Source organism: Cnephaeus nilssonii (genome assembly GCF_951640355.1).
Source record: "Cnephaeus nilssonii genome assembly, chromosome: 3".
Taxonomy (NCBI): domain Eukaryota; kingdom Metazoa; phylum Chordata; class Mammalia; order Chiroptera; family Vespertilionidae; genus Cnephaeus; species Cnephaeus nilssonii.
The window spans coordinates 53,757,222-53,781,441 of NC_137074.1; the positions used below are offsets into that span (position 1 = coordinate 53,757,222).

General features: G+C 42.2%; 1 protein-coding gene and 1 pseudogene across 14 annotated transcripts in view; both read left to right on the top strand.

Moving 5' to 3' along the window:
• Nucleotides 1-24,220, top strand: part of LRCH3 (leucine rich repeats and calponin homology domain containing 3) — a 97,182-nt gene that overhangs the window by 61,047 nt on the left and 11,915 nt on the right. For 2 of the 13 annotated variants that reach the window (XM_079764624.1, XM_079764634.1), the window contains exons 10-15: nucleotides 734-810; nucleotides 4,861-4,906; nucleotides 7,841-7,990; nucleotides 11,152-11,202; nucleotides 12,160-12,213; nucleotides 19,226-19,297. In XM_079764624.1, the coding sequence (XP_079620750.1) occupies nucleotides 734-810; nucleotides 4,861-4,906; nucleotides 7,841-7,990; nucleotides 11,152-11,202; nucleotides 12,160-12,213; nucleotides 19,226-19,297 (450 nt within the window). The remainder of the gene's footprint in view (nucleotides 1-733; nucleotides 811-4,860; nucleotides 4,907-7,840; nucleotides 7,991-11,151; nucleotides 11,203-12,159; nucleotides 12,214-19,225; nucleotides 19,298-24,220) is intronic. The other 11 variants (XM_079764629.1, XM_079764632.1, XM_079764630.1 and 8 more) reach the window with 11 other exon arrangements.
• LOC307095572 (large ribosomal subunit protein eL33-like) lies at nucleotides 13,960-17,586 on the top strand (annotated as a pseudogene). The gene is made up of 2 exons (XR_013815242.1): nucleotides 13,960-16,805; nucleotides 16,841-17,586. The product of XR_013815242.1 is annotated as a large ribosomal subunit protein eL33-like (transcript).

Below are 24,220 nucleotides of genomic sequence, written 5' to 3' on the forward strand. Positions count from 1 at the left end.
TTCCGGACAAGGGCACATGCCTGGGTTTCGGGCTCAATCCCCAGTAGGGGGTGTGCAGAAGGCAGCCGATCAATGATTCTCTGTCATCATTGATGTTTCTTTCTCTCTCTCCCTTCCTCTCTGAAATCAATAAAAATATGTTTAAAAAAATAATCAGTGAAGTTTTTTTATGTTCTTGAATACTATCTGAAAATGGATTAAGATACTAATCTATTTGAGATTTTAAACACTCTGCTATTACTTGATTTTATTATAAATCTCTCACATATCTAGAAGTATGATAAAATAGGGTATGACTTACAGAATATGACTTTTTAAAATTAAACCAATGTCATATACATTTTTTAAAAATATATTTTATTGATTTTTTACAGAGAGGAAGGTAGAGGGATAGAGAGTTAGAAACATCGATACCAATGCTAACATCTTATCATTCATTTATACCACATGTCCACTATAATTTATATAATACAGTGAGAAGGAAATCTACTTTTTTGAAAATAAAATAAACATTTTTGGATTATGAGTAGTTTTGTTTTTACCAAAGCAGTAAGATAGCCTATAATCCTTTAAACATAAAAATTCACATTTGAAAATTTTGTTATAATATTATAATATTTTTTAGTGTAATATATATATATATATTCCTAAATGTCAAGTTGAATGTGAACTGTGTAATCACAGTGTTCTGGATATATATTTAAATTGATTTATTTCTGCTTTTTTGGTGTAGAGTTCACCAATAAAGCCAGTACCCACAAGGGAGTTTCAAAAAACAGAAGACATAAGAAGATATTCACATCAAAACAGGTTTGAAAAACCAATTCTATTCATTTTTTTCTGTCTTAACACTCAATAAAAAGCATGAAATGATTTTAGTTTTATATAGATCTGTGTATAATGAAGACATTTAGATACCGTGTGTTTTAGACACTGTATTTAGAACTGCGTGATAATGTGCTTTGTGCTCATATAATAGCAAAACAAGTAAAATTGATTTATTGTTTCTAAATTCAGATCACCTAAAGCATTACCTAAACAATTATTTGATTTGAAGATCGTTAATAACAATGAGATTTTTATGGTTATAATCTGGATTTATCCATAAAGAAAGCTAAATGAAATTCTCAGCCTTTGTTTTTTTGCTTCCTCTGTTTTTATGAACTCCTAAAGCAGTAGACTTGGCATGCCTATTCTTAAAACAATAGTATATTTAGTATGTAGACGTGTCATACATAGTTCTTTACTTATGCTTGACAGGATATTATAGTTTAGGGGACTGAGATATAGATGGATAAAGAAAATGGGGAGAGTAATTAAAGAAATTTATAACTTGGCCTTTTATAGTCTCATCAGTCAGTTCATAGTGATTTAGTTAAATTTTGTATCTTTGAAATTTAACTCAAAATGACTTTTTAGTTGCCATGTCTACTTCTACTGAGGGTGTAGTGTTCTAAGATTACAATTCAGGGATTTCCTATTACATTTTCCCACTTTGAATGGACCTAGACTCTATCTCCTGGCCCTGTTAGTTTCTATGTTCATCACAAGTAAAGCTCAATATCTGTAGGATTTTAGTATAAACCCTCAAGGTGAAAGCCAGCTTTTTAGCCCAGTTGCCTTATGTATTGGTTTCTAATGCTTATGTAACAAATTATCACAAATTTAGCAGCTTAAAACACACCCATTTATTATATCACAATTCTGCCGGGTAGAAATCTGTACAGGATTTCCTTGGTTCTTTGCTTTGAGTCTCACAAGGCTGAATCAAGGTATTGCCTGGCCTGGATTCTTATCTGGAGACCCTGGGGGAGAATCCCCTTCCGGAATTATACAGGTTGTTGGCAGATTTCATTTCCGTGCAGTTGCAGACTAAGGTCCCATTACCTGGTTGGCTATCAGCTGCGAGTCATTTTCAGCTTCTAGAGTCCACCCACATTTCTTAGTTCATGGCTCCTTCTATATCCAGCCAGCAGTGATGGACCAAATCCTTCTCACCTTTTTAATCTCTCTGATTTCCCTTTCTGCTGCATCTCACAAACTATGTTGCCTTCCTCTTCTTTTATGGGTCCATGTGATTATATTTGGCCCACATGGGTAATCTCCCCATTTTAGGTCAGCTGATAAGTAACTTTAATTTCATCTGCAAAGTCCTTTCGATGTGCAATGTGTTCACTGGAATAACACCAGATGTGGGGATCATAGGGGCCAAAAATCTGTCTATTAAACCTTAATCCAGAGTTCCTATTTTTACTGATTTTTATAATCTGTGAATTCTTTATTTTCATGGCACTTCAGCAGTGTATTTTAAAATACTATTTTATTCAACATTTTAGTTGTTTCCATTGGAAGAATCATTCAGAGTGCCACAGTGCTAGAAACTGAAGCATAATTATAATCCTCCCTCATCCACAGGGGATTGGTCCCAGGACCACTTCAGATTCCAAAATGTGCAAGTCTGAGTTTGCTCTCCATATCCCCAGGTTCCACATTGGGAGATTCAACCAACCATGGATTTAAAATGTTGGTTGAGCCTGGCCAGTGTGGCTCAGTGGTTGAACGTTGACCCATGAACTAAGAGGTGACCAGTTCGATTCCTGGTCAGGACACGTGCCCAGGTTGTAGGCTCGATCCCAAATAGGGGGCATGCAAGAGGCTGCCAATCCATGATATTTCTGTCATCAGTGTTTCTATCTCTCTCTTCCTCTCCCTTCCTCTCTAAAAAAATTTTTTTTTCAATAAAAACATATATTTTTAAAATGTTGGTTGAATCCTGATGCAGAAGCCACAAATACAGAGGGCCACAAATACAAATACTTTGAATTGTGTGTTTCCAATCACTAGACCTTAATATAGTCTTTGAATGGGAGCTCAATAACCAGTTAACCTCTCAGATCAATGCATACAGTTGACCCTTGAAAACCACGGTTTTGAACTGCACAGATCCACTTATACATGTTTTTGTTTGTTTTTTCCCCAATAAATACCTATACTGTTTTTGATTCACATTTGGGGGTGCACAGATGTGGAAGACCAACTTCATGCATTGATCTACGCCATTTTATATAGGTGACATGAGCATCTGTGGATATTGGTATCGCTGGGGGTGGGGGCTAGAACCAGTTTGCCAGGGATACCAAAGGACAGCTAAGTTTTTGGTGTGTCAAAAGTTATACTCGGGCCCAGCCAGTGTGGGTCAGTGGTTGAGTATCGACCTATGAACCGGGAGGTCACGGTTCGATTCCCAGTCAGGGCACATGCCTGGATCGCAGGCTCAATCCCCGGTAGGAGATGTGCAGGAGGCAGCCAATTAATGATTCTCTCTCATCATTAATGTTTCTATCTCTCCCTCTCCCCTCCTCTCTGAAATAAATAAAAATATACATATTTTTTAAAAGTTACATGCAGATTTTTAACTGTGCAAGGGGGGTGGGGGTTGATATTCCTAACTGCCACATTGTTCAAGTGCCAACTGTACTTCATTTTTTCAATTAGATATTTGCTCAGTATCTACGTGCTACTTCTGTGTGCCAAGTACTTTTCCAGGTATTTGGAAACAGCTGTAAACTTTAATCAAAGTTCCCATCCTCATCGCGCTTATATGCAAATGGACTTGATAATTAGAACCTACCAAACAACATCACCTCTAACTACTGGAAACTTCAGGCTCCCAAGGCCTGTCTTAACCAAAATATCAGTCCTCCAGTTACAAAGACTCAAAGGAATTGAGTCAGTTTAACAAACTACTACTTGCCCATTAGTCATTGCTGAAAAGAAAGTTGCTTACTTTCTCCTCCAAATTCTCCTTCCCATCCCTTACCCTCCATATACATTGCTCCCCACCTACCCCTTCCACACACACATAGTACCTACCTGCCTGGAGAATAATAAAGGTAGGGGGATAGATTATGATAAATTGTTAAGTATTTTATAGTTATTTGCCAAGATGGATTAAATAAATGTAAAGTCAAAACTAACAAAAATTATTGTTTTTTAAAGTGTTTACTTATTATCTAAATGTCATTTTAGTTCAGGAGAGGTGATAGTATCACACTAAGTCTTGTAAAGTTTATTAATTTATATTGGAAGCAATATAGAATTAAAAATCATTTGGCTAATAATCATAGTTTAAAATTTCAGGTCCTAAATGTCAAAAAGTCACTGTTGCAACATTGTTAGTTTTAAAGACACAGATGAGTAACAGAGACTTGAGGCACCAAGTCCTATTCAGGGAAAAGATAAATACCAAACTATAAGAATTAACACTGATAAAACTGAGAAGCAAGTTTTACTATTTTTTTAAGCATTAAATCAGGTTTCATCATTTTCTTGAAAATAAAAACGAAGAGTATGTTTACTTTTGCTCTTAAAATTGCTTTGTCAATTGAAAATGGGAGTCGGAGTTCTTTGCAAGTACAGTTACCAGGTTCTGTAGTATTCCAGATGTCTGTTGATAAATTACTTTGTATATAAAACGATCTCCATTTATATGTATCTTGTTTCAATCATGGTAGTAAAGAAGATAACATTTATGCTATAAAAAATGATACTGTTTGAAAGTGATCTCAAATAATTGTATTATCAGCATTGGCTGATCACAGACAGTTGTTAGCTGTCTATAACTTGATCAGTGATATCATCACGTGAAACATGAGTTGAAGACATCAGGTAGTCCTGTAGCTTAATTTAATGACTTGGGCTCAAGTTTACAAAATTTATTTAGCCTTTAAGTGCTCACTAGACAGTTTGCCTGCTGATTAATAGAAAGCTACATTAACAATGAAGTTTCACTTGTCTTTTATATATCTGTCTCTCTTATCAAAGAGGGTTTTTCTTTCTCCTTTTTCTTTTCTGGGTCAGGGTTCCAGTTGGGCCATCTTCTTCACTGTCACCAAGTCACAATCAGGTAAAAAAATGTTCCGTTTTAGTTTTTATTGTTTTTAAACTAAGATGGTTTTCCTTTTTTATAATACTTAAGTTACTATTAATGGCCAGATATCTGTGAACTTCACTGCCTGTCTCCTCAGTCATACAGTTAATATAATATGTACACCTGATACTTGCTAACAGTGTTTTTAGTTACCAGACAGAAAATAAATCTTTATCCACATGATGGCTTTATCCTATACTAGTGGCCCGGTGCATGGGGGACGGGAGGGGGGTCCCTCAGCCCAGCTTGCACCCTCTCCAATAGGGGACCCCTTGGGGGATGTCCAACTGCTGGTTTAGGCCCGTTTCCTATGGGATCGGGCCTAAACCGGCAGTTGGACATCCCTCTTGCAATCTGGGACTGCTGGCTCCTAACCGCTCACCTGCCTGCCTGTCTGATCGCCCCTAATCACCTCTGCCTGATTGCCCCTAACCCCTCTGCCTGCCTGCCTGATCGACCCTAACCTCTCTGCCTGCCTGATTGCCCCTAACTGCCCTCCCCTGCCGGCCTAATCTCACCCCTAACTGCTCTCCCCTGCCGGCCTGATCACTCCTAACTGCCTCTGCCTGCCTGATCGCCCCTAACTGCCCTCCCCTGCCATTCTGATCTTGCCCCCAACTGCCCTCCTCTGCAGGCCTGATCTCGCCCCCAACTGCCCTCCCCTGCAGGCCTGATCTCACCCCCAACTTCCCTCTCCTGCAGGCCTGATCACCCCTAACTGCCTTGGCCCCACCACCATGGCTTTGTCCGGAAGGAAGTCAACGTCTGGAAGATGGCTGGTCGACCCAGTCTAATTAGCATATTACCCTTTTATTAGTATAGATAGATTATATAGGATAGGATTTCTTAAATGGGGGGCAGGGGGAAGCCTTTTTCAGCAGGAGGAGATGCTCTTGGCAGACAAAAGTACATAATCCCTATATCTGGACTGATACCCAGCCATATGCACTATACTGCCAAACCAGTCATTAAAAAATTGAACCACTTTCTTATACCTTACACCAAACAGCTGTTGTCCTTAAAACTCCTCCTCAGCCCCCACCTTAGGTTCTGCCTTCGCAGTTCACCCAGATTTGATTCTGATTGGTCGGTTTCTATGCCAGTCAGCGTCAAAAGCTCTGCCTCCTAGGCAGCCATTGGCTCCTCACAGTTCACCCAGATTTGGTTCTGATTGGTCAGTTTCTATGCCAATCAGCCTATGTCTCCAGGCCTATCTCTGGGCCTGATCAGAGAGGTGGGGCTGATCAACAGCTGCCCCAGGCTGCTGGTGAGCAAGCTGAACTGCTGACCTCTTGGAGAGAGAGAGAGGCGCGGCTGCTGGCAAGGCCTGGAGAGAGAGAAAGGCAAGGGCTGATCAGCAGCTGCCACAGAGGCTGTGGATCAGACCCTGCTTCTCTCTCTCCTGACCTCGCCAGCAGTCGCAGCAGCTGCTGATCAGCCCCACCTCTCTCTCTCTCTCTCTGAGAGGTCAGTAGTTCAGCCCACTCGCCAGTCCCCGCCCACCCAAGCCTGCTGCACATGCAGCCTGGCGTTCAGTCGTCCCTTCAGTTGTTTTGGATGTTACAGACCCTGGCTCTTTATCAGATATAATAAAGAGGTAATATGCAAATTAACCCTCATGCCCTCACAAAATGGCTGCCTACGACCAGGCCGGCAGGGGGGTTAGTGAGTGACGACAAAACGACTGAACAAGCAGGCTGCGTGGGGTGACCAGGCCAGCAGGGGGGGCAGTGAGGGGTGACCAGGCCAGCAGGGGGGGGGGACAGTTAGGAGCAACCAGGCCAGCAAGGAGGGGGCAGTTGGGGGTGATCAGGCCAGCAGCGGGGGGCACTTAGGGGGCGACTAAGCTGGTTGGGGGGCAGTCAGGCCAGCGCACAGAGGCAGTAAGGGATGAACAGGCCAGCAGGGGGGACAGTTAGGGGCAACCAGGCAGGCAGGCAGGTGAGTGATTAGGAGCCAGTGGTCCAGGATTGTGAGAAGGATGTCCCGGATTGGAGAGTGTGCAGGCTGGGCTGAGGGGACACCCCCCCCCCATGCACGAATTTCATGCACCTTGCCTCTAGGCTACACTAATAAAAGAAATAAAAGAGTAAGATGCAAATTGACCATACCTTCGCCACAACTACCAGCCAATCAGGAGTGACTATGCAAATTAACCCAACAAAGATGGTGGGTTAATTTGCATATGCAGGTGCTGAGTGGCCGGGGTGGGGCGGAACGCAGGCGTTCCGCCCCGCCCCAGCCGCTCCAGGACTCTGGGCAGTGTGGGAGGCGGAAAGGTGGCTCCAGCTGGAGCGAAGGCAGTGCCCACAGCCAGGGCAAGGGAGGCCCATTCTTGAACGAATCTTCATTCATCAGGCCTCTAGTATAGATAATAAAAGGCTAATATGCAAATAGACCAAACAGTGGAACAACCAGTCGCTATGATGTGCACTGACCACCAGGGTGCAGATGTTCAATGCAGGAGCTGCCCCCTGGTGGTCAGTGCGCTCCCACAGCGGGAGCACCACTCAGTCAGAAGCTGGGCTCACAGCTGGCGAGCACAGCGGCAGTGGCTGGAGCCTCTCCTGCCTCCATGGCAGCACTAAGGACCCCTCGGGGGATGTCAGCCTGCCAGTGTGGGGAGTGGGCCTGAGCTGGCAGGCGGACATCCCTCGAGGGGTCCCAGACTGCGAAAGGGCACAAGCCAGACTGAGGGGACCCCCCCCCTCCAGTGCACGAATGTCATGCACCGGGCCTCTAGTAGTACATTTAAGAACACAGTGCAAAAATGAGAAAAAAAAATAGCAATAAACACATTTAAAGAAATGCTAGGTGACTGCAAAGTTAAAGTTGGGTCAGTAGTAGTTCCCTAAATAGATAAGTTGGTCTTTATCCCCACTTGCACATGCAAACTGATTTTTGTTTCAGCTATCACATACAGACTTAGAACTTCATCAGAGAAGAGAACAGTTAGTAGAGCGCACTAGGAGAGAGGCACAGCTTGCTGCCTTACAGTATGAGGAGGAGAAAATAAGGACCAAGCAGATTCAGAGAGATGCTGTCCTGGACTTTGTCAAAGTGAGTCCTTTGAATTCATTTAATGATATTCCTAAAGTTTCTTAGAAGTGTTTATTTGTTTTGCTGAAGCTATCAGTTTTTATTGTCTTAAAAGGTCGACTTTTTTTTTCCTCATATAAGGAATCTTGAGTGAATACTAGTAGTCTAATTTTCTCCTATTTGTGATTAGATTAATTGTCCTCGTGTAGATAGGCCTGAGGACAATTAGAAGTTATGATCTTGCTCTTCTTGCTCTTAGGACAGCAATCTCTTCCTCTTAATTACCAATCACTTTATTATCCAGCTGCCATTCTCTCAATCTCTAGTGCAATAGTTATGAAAATGAAAGAGCCATGCAAATATAAACTATTGTTATCTAACCTATCTCTAATTTCCTCACTCTACTGGATACCAAAAATTTGAGAGATTCACAAACCTCTTTAGAGTTATCTTTGATTCTTTCCTTTCTGTCCTCTCCATACCTACTCAATTAACAACTCCTGTTAATACTTCTCTTTTTTTCTCCCCTAACGTTTACAGCCTCTGTAGTTGCTTCTAAACCTGGTTCATTTTTTGCCTGTAATTGCTTAAGTCTTCCTGTTCTGAAATCACTTTGGATTTATTTTCATAATTAAATAATTGTGTATTTTTGTTTGTTTAATATCTGTCTCTCCCATTTATCTGTAAATTCCATGAAGACAGGGACCATATCTGTCTTGTTTATTCACTGCTATATCCCTAGATCTGAGCAAGTCTAATCCTGTAGTAAAGCTCAATAAATATTTGTTGAATGAGTGATTGAATGAATGAATCACTTTTGTCCTCCCAAAGTTTTCTCTCCTGTGTTTCTTAACTCTAGCCAAAGACCATCTTCTTTAAGTATCATCTTCATGATAAATTCTTTTTTTTTTTTAATTGATTTCAGAGAGGAAGGGAGAGGGAGAGAGAGATAGAAACATCAATGATGAGAGAGAATCATGCCCCCTACTAGGGATCAAGCCCACAACCCAGGCATGTGCCCTGACTGGAATTGAACCCAGGACCCTTCAGTCCGCAGGCCGACATTCTATCCATTGAGCCAAACCGGCTAGGGCTTTCTTCCCCCCCACCCCCCCCCCAAATGTATCATCCTATGATGATGATGATCTCTCGTGCTTGAGAGGATGATAATTTGCCTAAGGTTAAATACTCAGCTAGTATGTGGCAGAGGAAGGATTCTAATCAAGACAGGCTGAACAGAAAATGGAAATAAGGTTGAAAAAGAAACAGTTTCTTGCCCTAACCAGTTTGGCTCAGTGGATAGAGCGTCGACCTGCAGACTGAAGGGTCCTAGGTTCGATTCCGGTCAAGGACATGTACCTTGGTTGACGGCACATCCCAGTAGGGAGTGTGCAGGAGGCAGCTGAATCGATGTTTCTCTCTCATTGATGTTTCTAACTCTCTATCCCTCTCCTTCTCACTTCCTCTCTGTCTAAAATCAATAAAATATATATTTTTTTAAAAAAGAAACATTTTCTTAAAAAAAAAAGACAAACTGGCTCCAAACCCTACTCTATGACCACAATAATAATGGCTAACTCATACTGTGTCCTGAGTGCTGTTCTATGCATTATTTTTGATATTTTTAAATTAATTTTGAGAGAGAGAGAGAAACATCACTGTGAGAGCAAAACATCCATGGGCAGCCTCCTGCACGCTCCCTACTGGGGATCGAGCCTGCAACCTGGGCATGTGCCCTGACTGGGAATCAAACCTGTGACCTCTTGGTGCATGGGACAACACTCAGCCAACTGAGCAACACTGGCCAGGCTATGCTTGACTTTTGGAAAGTTACTGAACCATTTTGTGCCTTTAGTTTCCTCATACATGTAACATTTAACTGTTAAATATTAACTATTTCAGAATTATGGATACATCTAATACTTTTACTACTATGGTGAGCATTACACACCCTACCATCACAGTGGATTTAAAAAATTATAAGAGAGATTTCAAGAGAAGATCATTATGTCTTATACATAAACTAGAGGCCCAATGCACGAAGATTCGTGCAAGAATGGGCCTTCCTTCCCCTGGCTGCCGGCACCGCCTTCGCTCTGACTGGAGCCTCCTTTCCACCTTCCCACACTGCCCAGAGTCCCGGAGTGGCTGGGGTGGTGCGAAACACCTGTGTCATCGCCATGGTGACAACACAAGCCTCCCACCCCACCCCCAACCGCTCGGCCTGCATTTGCAAATTAACCTGCCATCTTTGTTGGGTTAATTTACATACTCACTCCTGATTGGCTAGTGGGTGTTGCGAAGGTATGGTCAATTTGCATCTTACTCTTTTATTAGTATAGATGAGTGGGGAGGGGAGTCCCAAAGCAAGAATTTGAGGCAAAAAATGATGGTTTTAATAGGAGTCTAGCATTGTGAAAAGAATGTAGGATTTGGAGTCAGAAGACATAAATGCAAATATCAGCTATGCCACTTAAAACTTTGCAGCCTTGCATATGTCACATAATCTCTCTTATCCTCAATTTTCTCATCTCTAAATGATTATGATGTTTGTTTATCTCACAGAGTAACAAGAAGAATCACTTGAGAGATACTGTACATAAGAACACATTGTAAAGCACTGGCTATACAGATGTTATATTTTTATTTGACATAATAACAGAAATTAGCAAATTGGGGAAAAGAGTCAGTTGGTTTGGAAAATTGTGAGTTTGTATCTGGATGTATTGAACATGAGGTGAGAGTGGGGTTTCCAAGTAGAGTTGTGTCCTCAGGCAGTTGAAATGCAAATATGAAATTTGCTGATGGTTGAGAGCTCAAGCTGTTAGTATAGAGTGATATCTAAGCCATTAGAGAAAGAGAATGATTTCAGTATGAAAACGTAGTGAGAGATCACTACTTTGTGAATGTTTGTATGCATGTGTATATAAAAAAGATAGTTTTAAATTTTTCTATGTATAGATGTTTATAGACATGAAAACACTGTTTGTCATTTTATTGCCTTTCCTCATTTCATTTGTAAGCTATTTCAGGGAAAGAGCAATATCTTCTAACCAGTAAATCTAGAAAAAATGTTATACATAAGAAATACCGAATATGATTATTTTAGTAAATAGAATTTATCATTTCTAGTGTTCCAGCTTCTAACCAATTTCCCTTTTTTTGGGGGTGGACGTCTGTAGCAGAAAACATCACACAGTCCACAAAAACAGCAACACCCCTTAGATGGTGAGGTAAGTCTTTATAATCACCTTTATTTTGGAATTTTTTATTGCAATGGAAATGAAATGTTTGACATGTGCTTTCAGTGATCAAAATATTGCTATTTTCTCTTTTTCCCCTCACAAAATTCTTTTTATTGGATGGAAGAAGACACAAGCCAGGGAATTTATCAGAATCTGTAGATCAGAGGGTTTTAAAAGTATACACATCCATCTGGAGATTATTTATTTCCTTCCCTATCCCCACCAGAGGGATCATCTTCCTCATCCACTTTCGAAGCATATCACGTAGTGAGAGTCCCAGAGGGGGATCCGGCATGGCTGACTGGTGTCAGTATTAAAAAAAGACTCCACATAGTATTTTCAACTTCATTGCTCATTTCTTAAGCATGTATGTTATTTATTATACTTGTACACTTGTACACATTAGTTAACACACTCTTCCTTTTTTCCCCTACATTTCCTTCTTGATGGTCATTCTGGAGAATTCATTATCTGAAAATTAAAGCTTTTCAGGAAAATAACAGTTTTAAAATTTTCAATTATACTTTTGTTTTGTCTGAGAAAGGTAATAAAGAGATACCTAAACTAGAAATCATGATTCTTGAGTTGATTGTTTTTATTTGTCACTGGCTCACTAACTGACAAATTCTTCATGTTACTGCTCCATCTATACTTCAGCTTTCTCTTCTGTGAACAAAGAATAATCCCTGTTCCCTCTTTGCTTTAGAAAGTTTATAGGCAAATAAGATCATATTTGAAGTTATTTAACTTTGGAAGAAAATCTTTACTCAAAACCAACTTATTAGCTCTTATGGTATGTGAATCAAAATGATATTGAATGCTGTCCTATATGTTAGCATCTTCACAATTATGTCTTAATATGGCTCTTTGCTTGTGTATTTGTGAAATATGTCACGTGTTTGCATAGTTTGTTTTGACATTGCTTCATTTTTTCCACCTCTCCAGTGTCCCTTCCCATCCAGAAGGTCTCAACACACTGATGATAGTGCCTTGTTAGTGGTAAGAGCCTTGCACAAAATGGAGTTTTAAATTGTTGTGTCTAGAGATTGGAGAATAGCGATTGTATTTTTCATTCAGAAATAATCTCAAAATCATAAAACATGATGGGCATCATTACTAAATGCTTTAAAAAATAGCTTGAACTGTTTTCCTACATTACTATTCATGATTTATCCAGTGGTCCGGTGTTCTGCAGCTATGATTAAAATATCTTTGTTAATGTTGCAAATGTAAACCATTTGCATTGTGAACCATATTGACTTTGTATGTGTGTTGGGAGTTTTTTAAATGTCATTTCTAATTCCAGGTGCACTTATTTTATTAATAATTAATTTAACTCATGAGTCACCTGTGTGTTAAATGGGTTTCTTTACTCCATGGTGCTAATTATACAGCTGTGTATTTGGCATCCTATTTTGTCATTTCTCTTAAGCTACTGAAAATCCCAAACTTGAAAAAATTACTTACATCTCCATGCCCATTTTTACATTCAAGGGAAACATTAACTTGGAATGCTATCTACTGATCCTTTTTTAACACTGGTTTACTTTTATTGCCTGTTTCATCAGCCAAAACGCAGTATATTATGAGAACTTTATTGAAAGTTTAACTTTTATCAGCCTTGAAAGATAATTCTAACCATTTACATATTGCTTTTCCCATCATGTTTTATGTTATTTTTTCACAGTAGTATTGAAAACTAGCAGTTCAAAAATCTGCTGTCTATATCAACTCCTGTCTTATGTGTTAGTAACTGCCACCATTGTGCATACTACTGCATGAACTGCATATTTCAGCATGAGAGTCCTAGTATGTTAACTTCCATTGTCTGTCCAAATTTCTGTGTGTTCTGCAATCATCATTTCCTTTAAGAGAGAGAAAGCACATTTTAACTGGGCAGTTTTATAGATAAATGTAACCACCAACTTCTGAGTTTTAGTGGAAATTAATTGGCATGAGAAGCAACTAATAATTTAAATCAATGCAGATATTGAGAGCCTTTGATGGTTCAGACAGCTTACCAGAATTATCTCATTTTCTCCTCACAGCAACCTTAAGGTTAGTTTATCACCATTTTACAAATGGTTACTGAAGCACAGAATGTGTCTTGTCCAGAATGTAACTTGTCCAGGATCACATAGCTAGTAAGTGCCAGGCTTGATTTAAGTCTAGATTTGGTTGACTTGAGAACCTGCATTAAACACCATGCTGTATTGCCTCCCATACTATAATTGAAAAACAATTTTGGAAACCAAAGATGAGATTTAAGGATATGCATATCTAATAAAAGAGTAATATGCAAATTGACCATCACTCCAAGACATAAGATGGCTGCCCCCATGTGGACACATGATGGCTGCCACAAGATGGCCTGCAGGGGAGGGCAGTTGGGGGACACCAGGCCCTCCAGGGGAGGGCAGTTGTGGGCGATCAGACAAGCAGGGAGGGCAGTTAGGGGTGACCAGGCCAGCAGAGGAGGGCAGTTGGGGGAGACCAGGTCAGCAGAGGAGGGCAGTTGGGGGAGACCAGGTCAGCAGGGGAGGGCAGTTAGGGGTGACCAGGCCAGCAGGGGAGGGCAGTTAGGGGTGACTGGGCCAGCAGGGGAGGGCAGTTGGGGGTGACCAGGCCAGCAGGGGAGGGCAGTTGGGGGTGACCAGGCCAGCAGGGGAGGGCAGTTAGGGGCAATTGGGCCAGCCGGGGAGCAATTAGGCATCAATCAGGCTGGGAGGGGAGTGGTTAGGGGTGATCAGGCTCGCAGGCAGAAGCAGTTAGGGGCAATCAGGCAGAGGCAGGTGAGTGGTTGGGAGCCAGCAGTCCTGGATTGTGAGAGGGATGTCCAACTGCCGGGTGGTCGGACATCCCTCAAGGGGTCCCAGATTGGAGAGGGTGCAGGCTAGGCAGAGGGGGGGGGTCCCTCAGCCCGGCTTGCCCCCTCTCACAGTCCGGGAGCCCTCGGGCGGGAGGCGACCCGGCAATCAGGAGAAGGCAGTGCCCCATCACACCTCTGCTGCTGCCATTGCCGACAGCGCAAGCCTCGGCCGGCCCTGGTTACCTGAGCCTCAGGTGGCCCTGGGCGGCTGGGCAGCCACCATCCGAGGCTTGCCTGTGCCTCGGGCCGGCCCTGAGCGGCTGGGGGGCTGAGGGGACTGGGGGACTCTGGAGGCAGGCGCCCTGGCGGGGCTGAGGGGACTGGGCGCTGCCATCTTGTGGCTGTGGGCGCCATCATCTTTGAGGGCGTGGCAGTCAATTAGCATATTCCCTCCTTATTGGCTGTGGGTGCCTCCATCTTTGTGAGGGTGTGACGATCAATTAGCATATTCCCTCTTTGTTCGATAGGATAAGTCTGAGTGCCCAGACTTTTTTGTCAAGGAAAAAGTGGGATTTGAAACAATACAAATCCCCTTAGCATGAAATTTGAAATGGCCTTCAGCCATTTCAAGACACGTACACTTGTACTTTAGTTATCAGTATTCATGTCTCCCCTAAATGAGATGGCCTTTACTCTTTCTCCCATCTTGGAGCCTGAGGAGGCCTTCTTGGAACAGGGCTTCTATAGCGACAGATGTAACTGGAGGCTGTGGTCCAAGGCCATTTTCACTGGCCATGAGTGGGGTCTCCGGAACCAGAGGGCCCACACAGCTCTTAAAATTGAAGGTGTTTATGCTTGAGGTGAAACTGAACGCTGTCTAGGCAAGAGATGTACTTACGTGTGCAAACTAAAGAACAACACAGTGACTCCTGGTGGCAAACCGAACAAAACCAAAGTAATCTGGGGAAAGGTAACTCATGCTCATGGAAACAGTGGCATGGTTGGATCTAAATTCTGAAGCAACCTCCTTGCTAATAAGGCCATTGGACACAGAATCTGTGTAATGCTGTACCCGTCAAGGATTTAAACTTATTGAAGAGCAAATAAATAAAATGGATTTGTTCTCTTGTTTAAAAAGGTGGGGGGCGGGGGGGCGTGCCAAAGGCCATGTCTCACATATTTTTGTGTGCCAAATAGTGTCCAGCACTGCAAAAAAAAGTCACATTTTATTTTTTTATTATTTTTAAAATATATTTTTTATTGATTTCATAGAGGAAAGAAGGAGAGAGAGAGAGAGAGAGAGAGAAACATCAATGATGAAAGAGAATCATTGATCCGTTGCCTTCTGCATGCCCCCCACTGGCAATAAGTATTAGTAATATTTAATGTCAGTTGTACTCACATTCTCTTGGAGCTGCCCTTCAGGTTTCTGTTGCTTTCATCTGTGTCCCATCTGCATCTATATTCCATCTCTAGATACTTTCTCTTCCCTCCACTCCTTTTTTGCCAAAATAATGGCTTTTAGCCCTTTTATATTTCAAATTGACAGTAATTCTAGTGCATTTGTGGTAGTGTCACCAAAGGAAGTATGCATGAGACCAAAAGAGGTAAAGAATTATAAATTTACTAGGGGCCCAGTGCACGAATTCGTGCACCTTGAAAGGAACTGTGGGCCGTGAGGCTGCAGTGGGCACAGGGGCAGATCTCAGCCCATTCTCTGCACTCCCGCCTGGCCCCTCCTGCTGCAGCCCCCTGGTCCTCTGTCTGCCAGCAGCCCCACTCCTGCTGCAGCCACTCCCATGTGCTGATGACTCTGAGCCCTGCTCACACCCGGTGACGGCGTGGAGTGATTGGTGCTGGCGCCAGCAGTGGGTGCGAGCAGGGCCAGTGCCATCAGCAGGTGCGAGTGGCGGCTACTGCCCCAATTGCCCCTCAGGAGCAGGGAGGAGGTGGAGAAGCCCTAAGGGAGATCGGGGCCGGCACTCGCCACTCACACCTGCTGACGGCGCTGAGCAATCGGGCCGGCGCCGGGCACTGGTAGCGGGTGCGAGTGGCGGCTCCAGCGCCGGCAGTGGGTGCAAGCAGGGCCGGCACCAGCAGCAGGTGCGAGCACCAGGCGGGACCGCAGCATGCAGGAGCAAAGAGTTTTCAGTAACCTCCAGAGGCTCGCCCCAATGACAGTGACTGGTGCCCCACCTTGGTCGGGCGCCCCCGCTCACCTGCTCCACTGTTCCGCCACAGGTGACGCCTGCCATGTTCTGCACACGCCCCCTGGTGGTCAGTGCACATCATAGTTACTGGTTGTTCAGTTGTTCTGCCATTCGGTCTATTTGCATATTAGCCTTTTATTGTATAGGATTAAGTTATCTGAAAACCAGATGGGCTGAGCCCCAAAATGGCACCAGAACCCAGGGACGGGGAGTCAGAGGTTTTTAAGGACTCTAGGCGGGCTTTTTTGTCTGGGAATTCGCTGGGCAGGTCCAGATCCTGGGCAAGTCAGAGTGTAAAGTTACTGGTCTTAGCAAATGGAATGTGATTTAAGTGAAAGGAAATATCAGTTGGGAAATGATCTAAAGGTCAGTTTCCCAGGGGAAGGGATATCAACTCAATTATTTGATCAGACCTAACAATTTGATTATAAGGAGGCCCTGGAAATCTCAACAGGTAAAGTATACACATTGTATTACTGTTGTTCTTTGGTATATTTCTTCACTTTTTTCTGCCTTAAGATAGATTATGTTGTACTGTATATGCTACATGCTTTGGGGTGGGGTGGGGTGGGGTGGGGTGGGGTGGGGTGGGGTGGGGTGGGGTGAGGAAAGACATTGCTATCAACTCTCATTAAAAATAGTTGTATTTATTTTATTGACCACCTACACACCTTTATTTTCTAAACACTCACATGTGTTCTTGTTCATCTGCCCCATGATTCAGATATTTGTGTTCCTAATTTAAATTTCTTAAAATTATTCAACTAATAAAGTCTTTAATATCATTAAGCCTTTGGCATTTTGTTGTTTTAATAGGTACTGTCTTATCCAACACCCTTTGTGAAAGTCCTGTCTTCTCTGATTTCCATCCATCACCAAATGAAAAAATTGTCATGTTTTGAGCAGCTTTTATCTGTAATCAAAATTATGTACAATAAATACTAACACTCTCTCTAATTAGTTACATGTAGGGTGCTGAATGGATAAAGGATTTAAAGAAAAGGACTTGCTCAGAGGTAGAAATGAAATGCTGGTTCATCCTTAAGGTGTGATGCAGAATTCTCATGTTCTGTCTTCTCACATCAGAACTATTAAATATAATACATCTAATTTGGATTAATTTTAAAAAAATATTGTTCTTCCATGCTGGTTCTGCTCAATTAAAATGACCTCTTTGGCTGGACTTTTTTTTTCTTCTATCATAGGAACACTCAGAACTCATTAGTTTCAAGGCTATTTTGCTAAAATAACCACACATGATGTTCTCAGTTTTATTTCTAAACTAGAGGCCCAGTGCATGGATTCGTTCACTGGCGGGGTCCCTCAGCCTGGCCTGCGGGTATTGGGTCAGAACCAGCTGACATCCCCCGAGGGGTCCTGGATTGGGAGAGGGTGCAGGCCAGGCTGAGGGACCCCAACGGTGCACGAATCCATGCACCGGGCCTCTAGTATTCATATAAGATCTTTGGTTAATCTCTTCCCGCCCTTCCCCTTCCCCCCTTTCTTCTGAGATTCGTCAGTCTGTTCCATATTTCCATGCCTGGGGTTTCTGCTCCTGTGGTGAGCATCTGCCCCCTGGTGGTCAGTGCGCGTCATAGCTACCATTTGGCCGGTCACTTAGGCTTTTATATATATATAAGTAGCATAGTTTTTAATAAATCATGCCTTTAATTTCTTGATGTGGTATGAGGTGTTGAAATAGTTTAAATTATACAGGTGGAAAACTTCTATAAATGACTAGAGGCCCCATGCACGGATTCGTGCATCAGTGGGGTCCTTTGGCCTGGCCTGCAGGAATCGGGCCAAAACTGGCTCTCTGCATCCCCCAAGGGGTCCTGGATTGCGAGAGGGCACAGGCCAGGCTGAGAGATCCCACCAGTGCACAAATCTGCGCACCGGGCCTCTAGTGCGCATATAAGATCTTTGGTTAATCTCCTCCCACCCTCTCCCTTCCCCCTCCCCACTTCCCTCTGAGATTCATCAGTCCCATGTTTCCATGCCTGTGGTTTCCGCTCCTGTGTTGAGCATCTGTCGCCTAGTGGTCAGTGTGTGTCATAGCTACTGGTCAAACGGTCGGCCAGTCGCTTAGGCCAGTGGTCGGCAAACTCATTAGTCAACAGAGCCAAATATCAACAGTACGATTGAAATTTCTTTTGAGAGCCAAATTTTTTAAACTTCTTCTAACACCACTTCTTCAAAATAGATTCGCCCAGTCCATGGTGTTTTGTGGAAGAGCCACACTCAAGGGGCCAAAGAGCCACATGTGGCTCACGAGCCGCAGTTTGCCGACCACTTGCTTAGGCTTTATTTTATTTTATTTTATTTTATTTTATTTTATTTTATTTTATTTTATTTTTTTAATGAGAGGAAGGGAGAGGGATAGAGAGTTAGAAACATCGATAAGAGAGAAACATCAATCAGCTGCCTCCTGCACACCCCCTACTGGGGATGTGCCCGCAACCAAGGTACATGCCCTTGACCGGAATCGAACCTGGGACCCTTCAGTCCGCAGGCCAACGCTCTATTCACGGAGCCAAACCAGTTAGGGCAGGCTTTTATATATATAGATAGGGTTACCCCCACCCCCCAATATTCTTTTTGCACTACTAATATCTTAGTACACCATTTGAAAGTTTGTAAATGACCCTTTTCTAATTTTACTGACCAGATCTGCTTGCCTGCCTGTCTGACTTTTTTTTTTTTTTTTAAGATTTTTAAAAATTGATATTTAGAGAGAAGGGAAGGAAGAGAGAGAAACATTGATGTGAGAGTAAGACATCAATGGATTGGCTGCCTCCTGCACGACCCCCCCTACCCCCACTGGGGATCTAGCCTGCAGCTGGGGCCTGTGCCCTGACAGGATTCAGACCAGCAACCTTTTGGTTCATCAGATGATGCCCAACCAAATGAGCTACACTGGCCAGGGCCTGCCTGACATTTTGCTAACATAAATCCTGCCTTCTGTTTCTTCTCTTTCTCTTTTGAAATTTAGTTGCTGTCAGGGTTGAAGCAAGTGGGCTGTGCTGGTACCCTGCCTCACTCTTCTGCCTTCACACCTCTTAAGGTATCTTTTGTTATTGTAATTTACCAGGAACTTTGGGGTGGTGGTATGTAGTGGAGGTCTTAACTTTTCCCATGGATTGGTCTAACAGTAAGCAGTCTGGCATCTAGGGTTACATGAAATGTACTTAAACTATTTGAGTTTAACGTTAATTTCACTTGAAGTTTTGTAAAAGTTTTATCATACCAGAAACAGACATAAAGCCTGTGTTAATTCTTTATAAATGTCATTCTCATTTTCTTATCAGTAGTTTTTCTTTTGTCATGAGTTATTTTATTTTGACTAATATGTAATATCAAATTTACTCTGATACTACTGTACATGCAAAGTAATTTGAGTTCCAGACCTCAAACTATTACTGCCAAAACCCTCTACAGTGGCTCTAAGAGATCTGTTTGGGTAAACAGTTTTGCTGCTACACAGCCACCGCCATTTGTTTATGTGTTATCTGTGGCTGCTTTGTGCGTAGCAGCATACTTGGAATAGTTGTGATGGAGATCATCTAACCTGGAAACCTAAATAAAGAACCTGTAGTATATTATTTTTTAAAGGCCCATAGGGATGGTAATTCCATCTTTGTTATCATATGATACATGAGATGATTAATAATCCTCACTGTCAAGATCCTCTCCTTTTCTAACTTCTGTCTGTCCTCCTGTGGTTTATGCATATTTCTTTCCAGAGTGGAGATTTTCTAGTAAACTAGAGGCCCAGTGCATGATTCAATCATGCACGTGTAGGCTGTCTGTCCGCTGGTCGGGACCCGGTGTGGCCGGCAGCTCCGAAGTCCCTGGGCCCCTAGGGCGAGGCGGGGCGGGGGCATGGTCCTCCTGCGGCCTGAGCCCAGGCCGGGGTCTTGCCTTCGCCTCCCACCCAGGAAGGCTGGGGCCGCTGCCGCCTCCTCTGCCTTCCTGGAAACCCGCGTCCTCTGAGGACACCGGGACACCGCCGCGCGCTCCTGCGGCCCAACTGCCGCCAGACTCCTCCCCTGGGGAGCCTCGCCGCCCGCCCACCCGCGCCGCCTCCAAACCTCCAAAACGCCGGCTCGCTGCCCCAGAGGCCAGTCTGTGCTGCAGCACAGCCATGGCGCAGACGCTGAGCTCGCGTCGCCGCTGGCAACGCGAGCTCAGCGTCCTGCCGGCCCAATCACCACCCCAGCCACCCCGAGTCCCGCCCCCTGTGTCTCCCGCTGGCCCAATCGTGGGCGTAGCGGAGTGATGGTAATTTGCATATTACCATTTTATTAGGTATGATGATAGCAGTCTTCAAATATTCTTTATATTTGAAAATTAATATGATGTCACCCTTGTCCTATCCTTAAATAAACTCTGATCCTTTTACATGCCTTTCCCAGCCTTAGGAACTTTCACAAGTTCTCTGCCTCCCATTTTGGCTCCACTGTCTCCAGCTACACATATCTCTCTCCTTAGAGCTCGCCTGGGGCTGAGCATGAAACAAGGGTTTTTCACACATCTTACAGAGCATTAGGTTGGCCTTTTCCATTTCAGTATTCATTTGCTCAGTATCTGTTATAATTCTCAAATGTTTTAGTTAAATGACAATTTAACTAAATGATAATTTCTACATCTTATATCGTTTGTTTTCCAAAATACTTAATTTTGATTTTTTGAACATTTTTACTTCTCTAATGGACCAGAGTACTTTCAAATTCTTACATCATGTTCTTCTAAATGCTGACCCCAGCTTTATAACATCTGTAAACCTGATAAACCCCTCTGATGCTACAGGTACCTGAATGACTAGTGAAAAAACTTTACAGTAGGTCCTTGGGTTACGTCGGAGATCCGTTCCTATGGCGCAACATAACGCAATTTCGCCGTAAGTTGGAACCCACCTACATAAGCACCTACGTCACTCACGTGGAGCACATACACAGCAATAATGAAGTGAAACAGTAAAAAAAAAAATTAAAAGAAAGATAACAATTCCTGACCTTTACTTGTGGTAAATAAATAATAAAAAGCATAAAGCACATATGTACATACGTCGAAATGACGGAACTTTTTTTTATAAAATGGCAGATGGCGACGTAACCCGAGGACTGCCTGTATAATTCTCTTCTGTGTTAACCCTTTGCTAGCCTTTCTCAGCTATGTTCCTTATTTGAGCAGCAATACAGAAAATTATTTGAGGGACTGTTTCCAAAATTCTCTCAAGTAAGCTCTATAACTGGTACCATTCTAGTTGTAGAGGAGAAAACTTAATTCATTACACTTAATGGACAGTTTAGGACATTGGGGCTTATTCTAAATCAGAGTCGAGAAAGAACAGATGGAAATTTACCAAAAATTGTAAGTCTAACTTTTTATCAGACGTGCTACGCAGTCAAATGATTCGTTTTTAAAGATTTAGTCTTTATTTTTTGATATCCAGTTACTTTACGGAAGGTATACACTATAGTTAGTGTGATTTTATTTCTGTTGTTGCTTAACCAGGATAAAAGTTGAGTTTATGTTGGTTTGCTTTTTTTGCTCTTCAGTTCTGCAAGAATTCTGAAATTTAGTCAGTGGCTTGTGAGTGATTTAAACTAATGGTTTTAATATCCTTGAATGCAAGTCACTTAGATTTATCCTATATAATAAAAGCCTAATATGCAAATTGTCCCCTCAACCCAGAGTTCGGAAGTTCGACCAGGGGGTGGGGCCAGCCGGCCAACCACCGGGGGAAGGGAGGATTGAAGGGAGGCCCCGGCCAGTGGCAGTGCCGTCAGGCAACTGAGGGAAGGGAGGTCCCAGCCAGCAGTCACTAGGGACCCTACCGGTGCACGAATTTTGTGCACTGGGCCTCTAGTAGTTTTAATAAAATTACATTTTTAAAATCATCATTTTACAAGTTTCCTCTATTCTAGCTTTGTTTTTCATTACACCTAACTGTGTATTGTCTTTTGGTGTTTTGGGAGGTAGAGAACATTTCCTGCCATTCAGTGGAATTTTTTCTACTCTTTCTTCTCTCATCTAATAAAGTTGCTGATTAACTTTATCATTTTTTTCCCCTTAGCCTAACTCCTACTAATAAGTCTTTTTAAATTCCTAAAGAATATTTTTCCTCAAAAATTTTTTTCTAAATATATATGGAATAATCTCTACCTTTTTCATTTTTCTGTTTGTGCCATTGGTCCTTGAACAAGTCTTTAGCTAATCAGCTTTCTCCTTTCTAGCTCATATTTTTTAAAAATAAGGATAGTCTTTTGTTTCTTTATAAAGATATCCAGCTTTTGCCTCATTTGCCTGTAAATTTCTCTTAGTAGTTCCTCTTGTTATTTTAAGTTAAATTTATTTAAATTCTATTTCTTCTCAACATTCTAAATTTAGTTTATTGCCATCTGTAAAACTTGTTGAACATGTTCTCTTTTTCACTAATGAGAATGTTATACATTACTCAAGAATGCAGCTTGCTTTTTAAATCTTAGTTCTCAGACTAAGAGTGTCAGATCAAGGAATAGTTACCACAAAATTGTCTTCCAGATCAGTCGAAGAATTTACTCAACAGCATGGCTCCTATTTATGGATTTATTTTAGCAGTTAAAATTCCATTTCATCTGACCCAACTCCAATTAGAAATAAAAGATTTCTGGAAGTGCCCTAGCCGGCTTGGCTCAGTGGATAGAGTGTCGGCCTGTGGATTCAAGGGTCCCGAGTTAGATTCCCGTCAAGGGCACATGCCCTGGTTTGCAGGCTTGATCCCCAGTAGGGGTCATGTAGGAGGCAGCCAGTCAATGATTATCTGTCATCATTGGTGTTTCTATCTCCCTCTCCCTTCCTGTCTGAAATCAGTAAAAATCTATTTAAAAAAAAAAGATTTCTGGAAATAATGAAACCAAAAAGGAGGGGGGGGATGGAAGCAGATATGTATGTGTGTTTTAAAGTCATTCTGTTCAAAATGTGTCATAGTTATTGTAAGTTTTATTTAAATTTTTTAGTATAATTAGATATCAAGGCCTAAAATATTATTATTCTTCAACATCTTTAATCCAGTCAGCCAACACTTCTTTTTTAAAATTTTTATGTTTTATTGATTTCAGAGAGAGGAAAAGAGAGGGGGAGAAATATCAATGATAAGAGAGAATCATTGATCGGTTGCCTCCTGCATGCCCCCTGCTAGGGATCGAGCTCACAACCCCGGGCATGAGTGCTGACCAGGAATCGAACCATGACCTGATTCCTGGGTTGAAGCTCAACCATTGTGCCACACTGACTGGGCCCAACACTCTTTTTATGTTTTATTGATTTGAGAGAGAGCAGAAGGGAGAGGGAGAGAGAGATAGAAACATCCATGACAGAGTAATATCAGTCAGCTGCCACCTGCACACCCCCTACTGGGGAGGGAACCCACAACCTGGGCATATGCCCTGACGGGGAATTGAACCAGTGATCTCTTGGTTCATGGGTACACTCAACCACCGAGCCACACTATCCAGGCCCAACACTTCTTTTTAAATTAGTTTAACTACACTTTCCTTTATTTAGGTAAACTTTATACCAGTTGACCTACCTCTTCTTCCTTTTTACAGTTCCTTTGTTCAATGAATTAAAAACATCTTGGATTCAAATTCTAGTCTAGAAATACAGCTATCTATAATATTTAAACACCTTGTATCCTAACTGAAATAAAAAACCTTTATCAATCTGTTTTAACACATTAAATTTTATTCTGCAGAGGAGAGGGGAGAATACTTTAGAAACTATACCAGAAAAATACTATTATAAACTAAAATTTTATTCTTTCCTGTGCATTTCCCAATAAATGATTATCTTTTTTCAGTTATAAGAAAGGCTTATTATATGATAGGACTGTCTTTAGAGAATGCAATACATAAACCTTGTATTCTATAGAAATAAAAAATTTGGCCTTAAAATATATATATATATATATATATATATATATATATATATATATATATATATA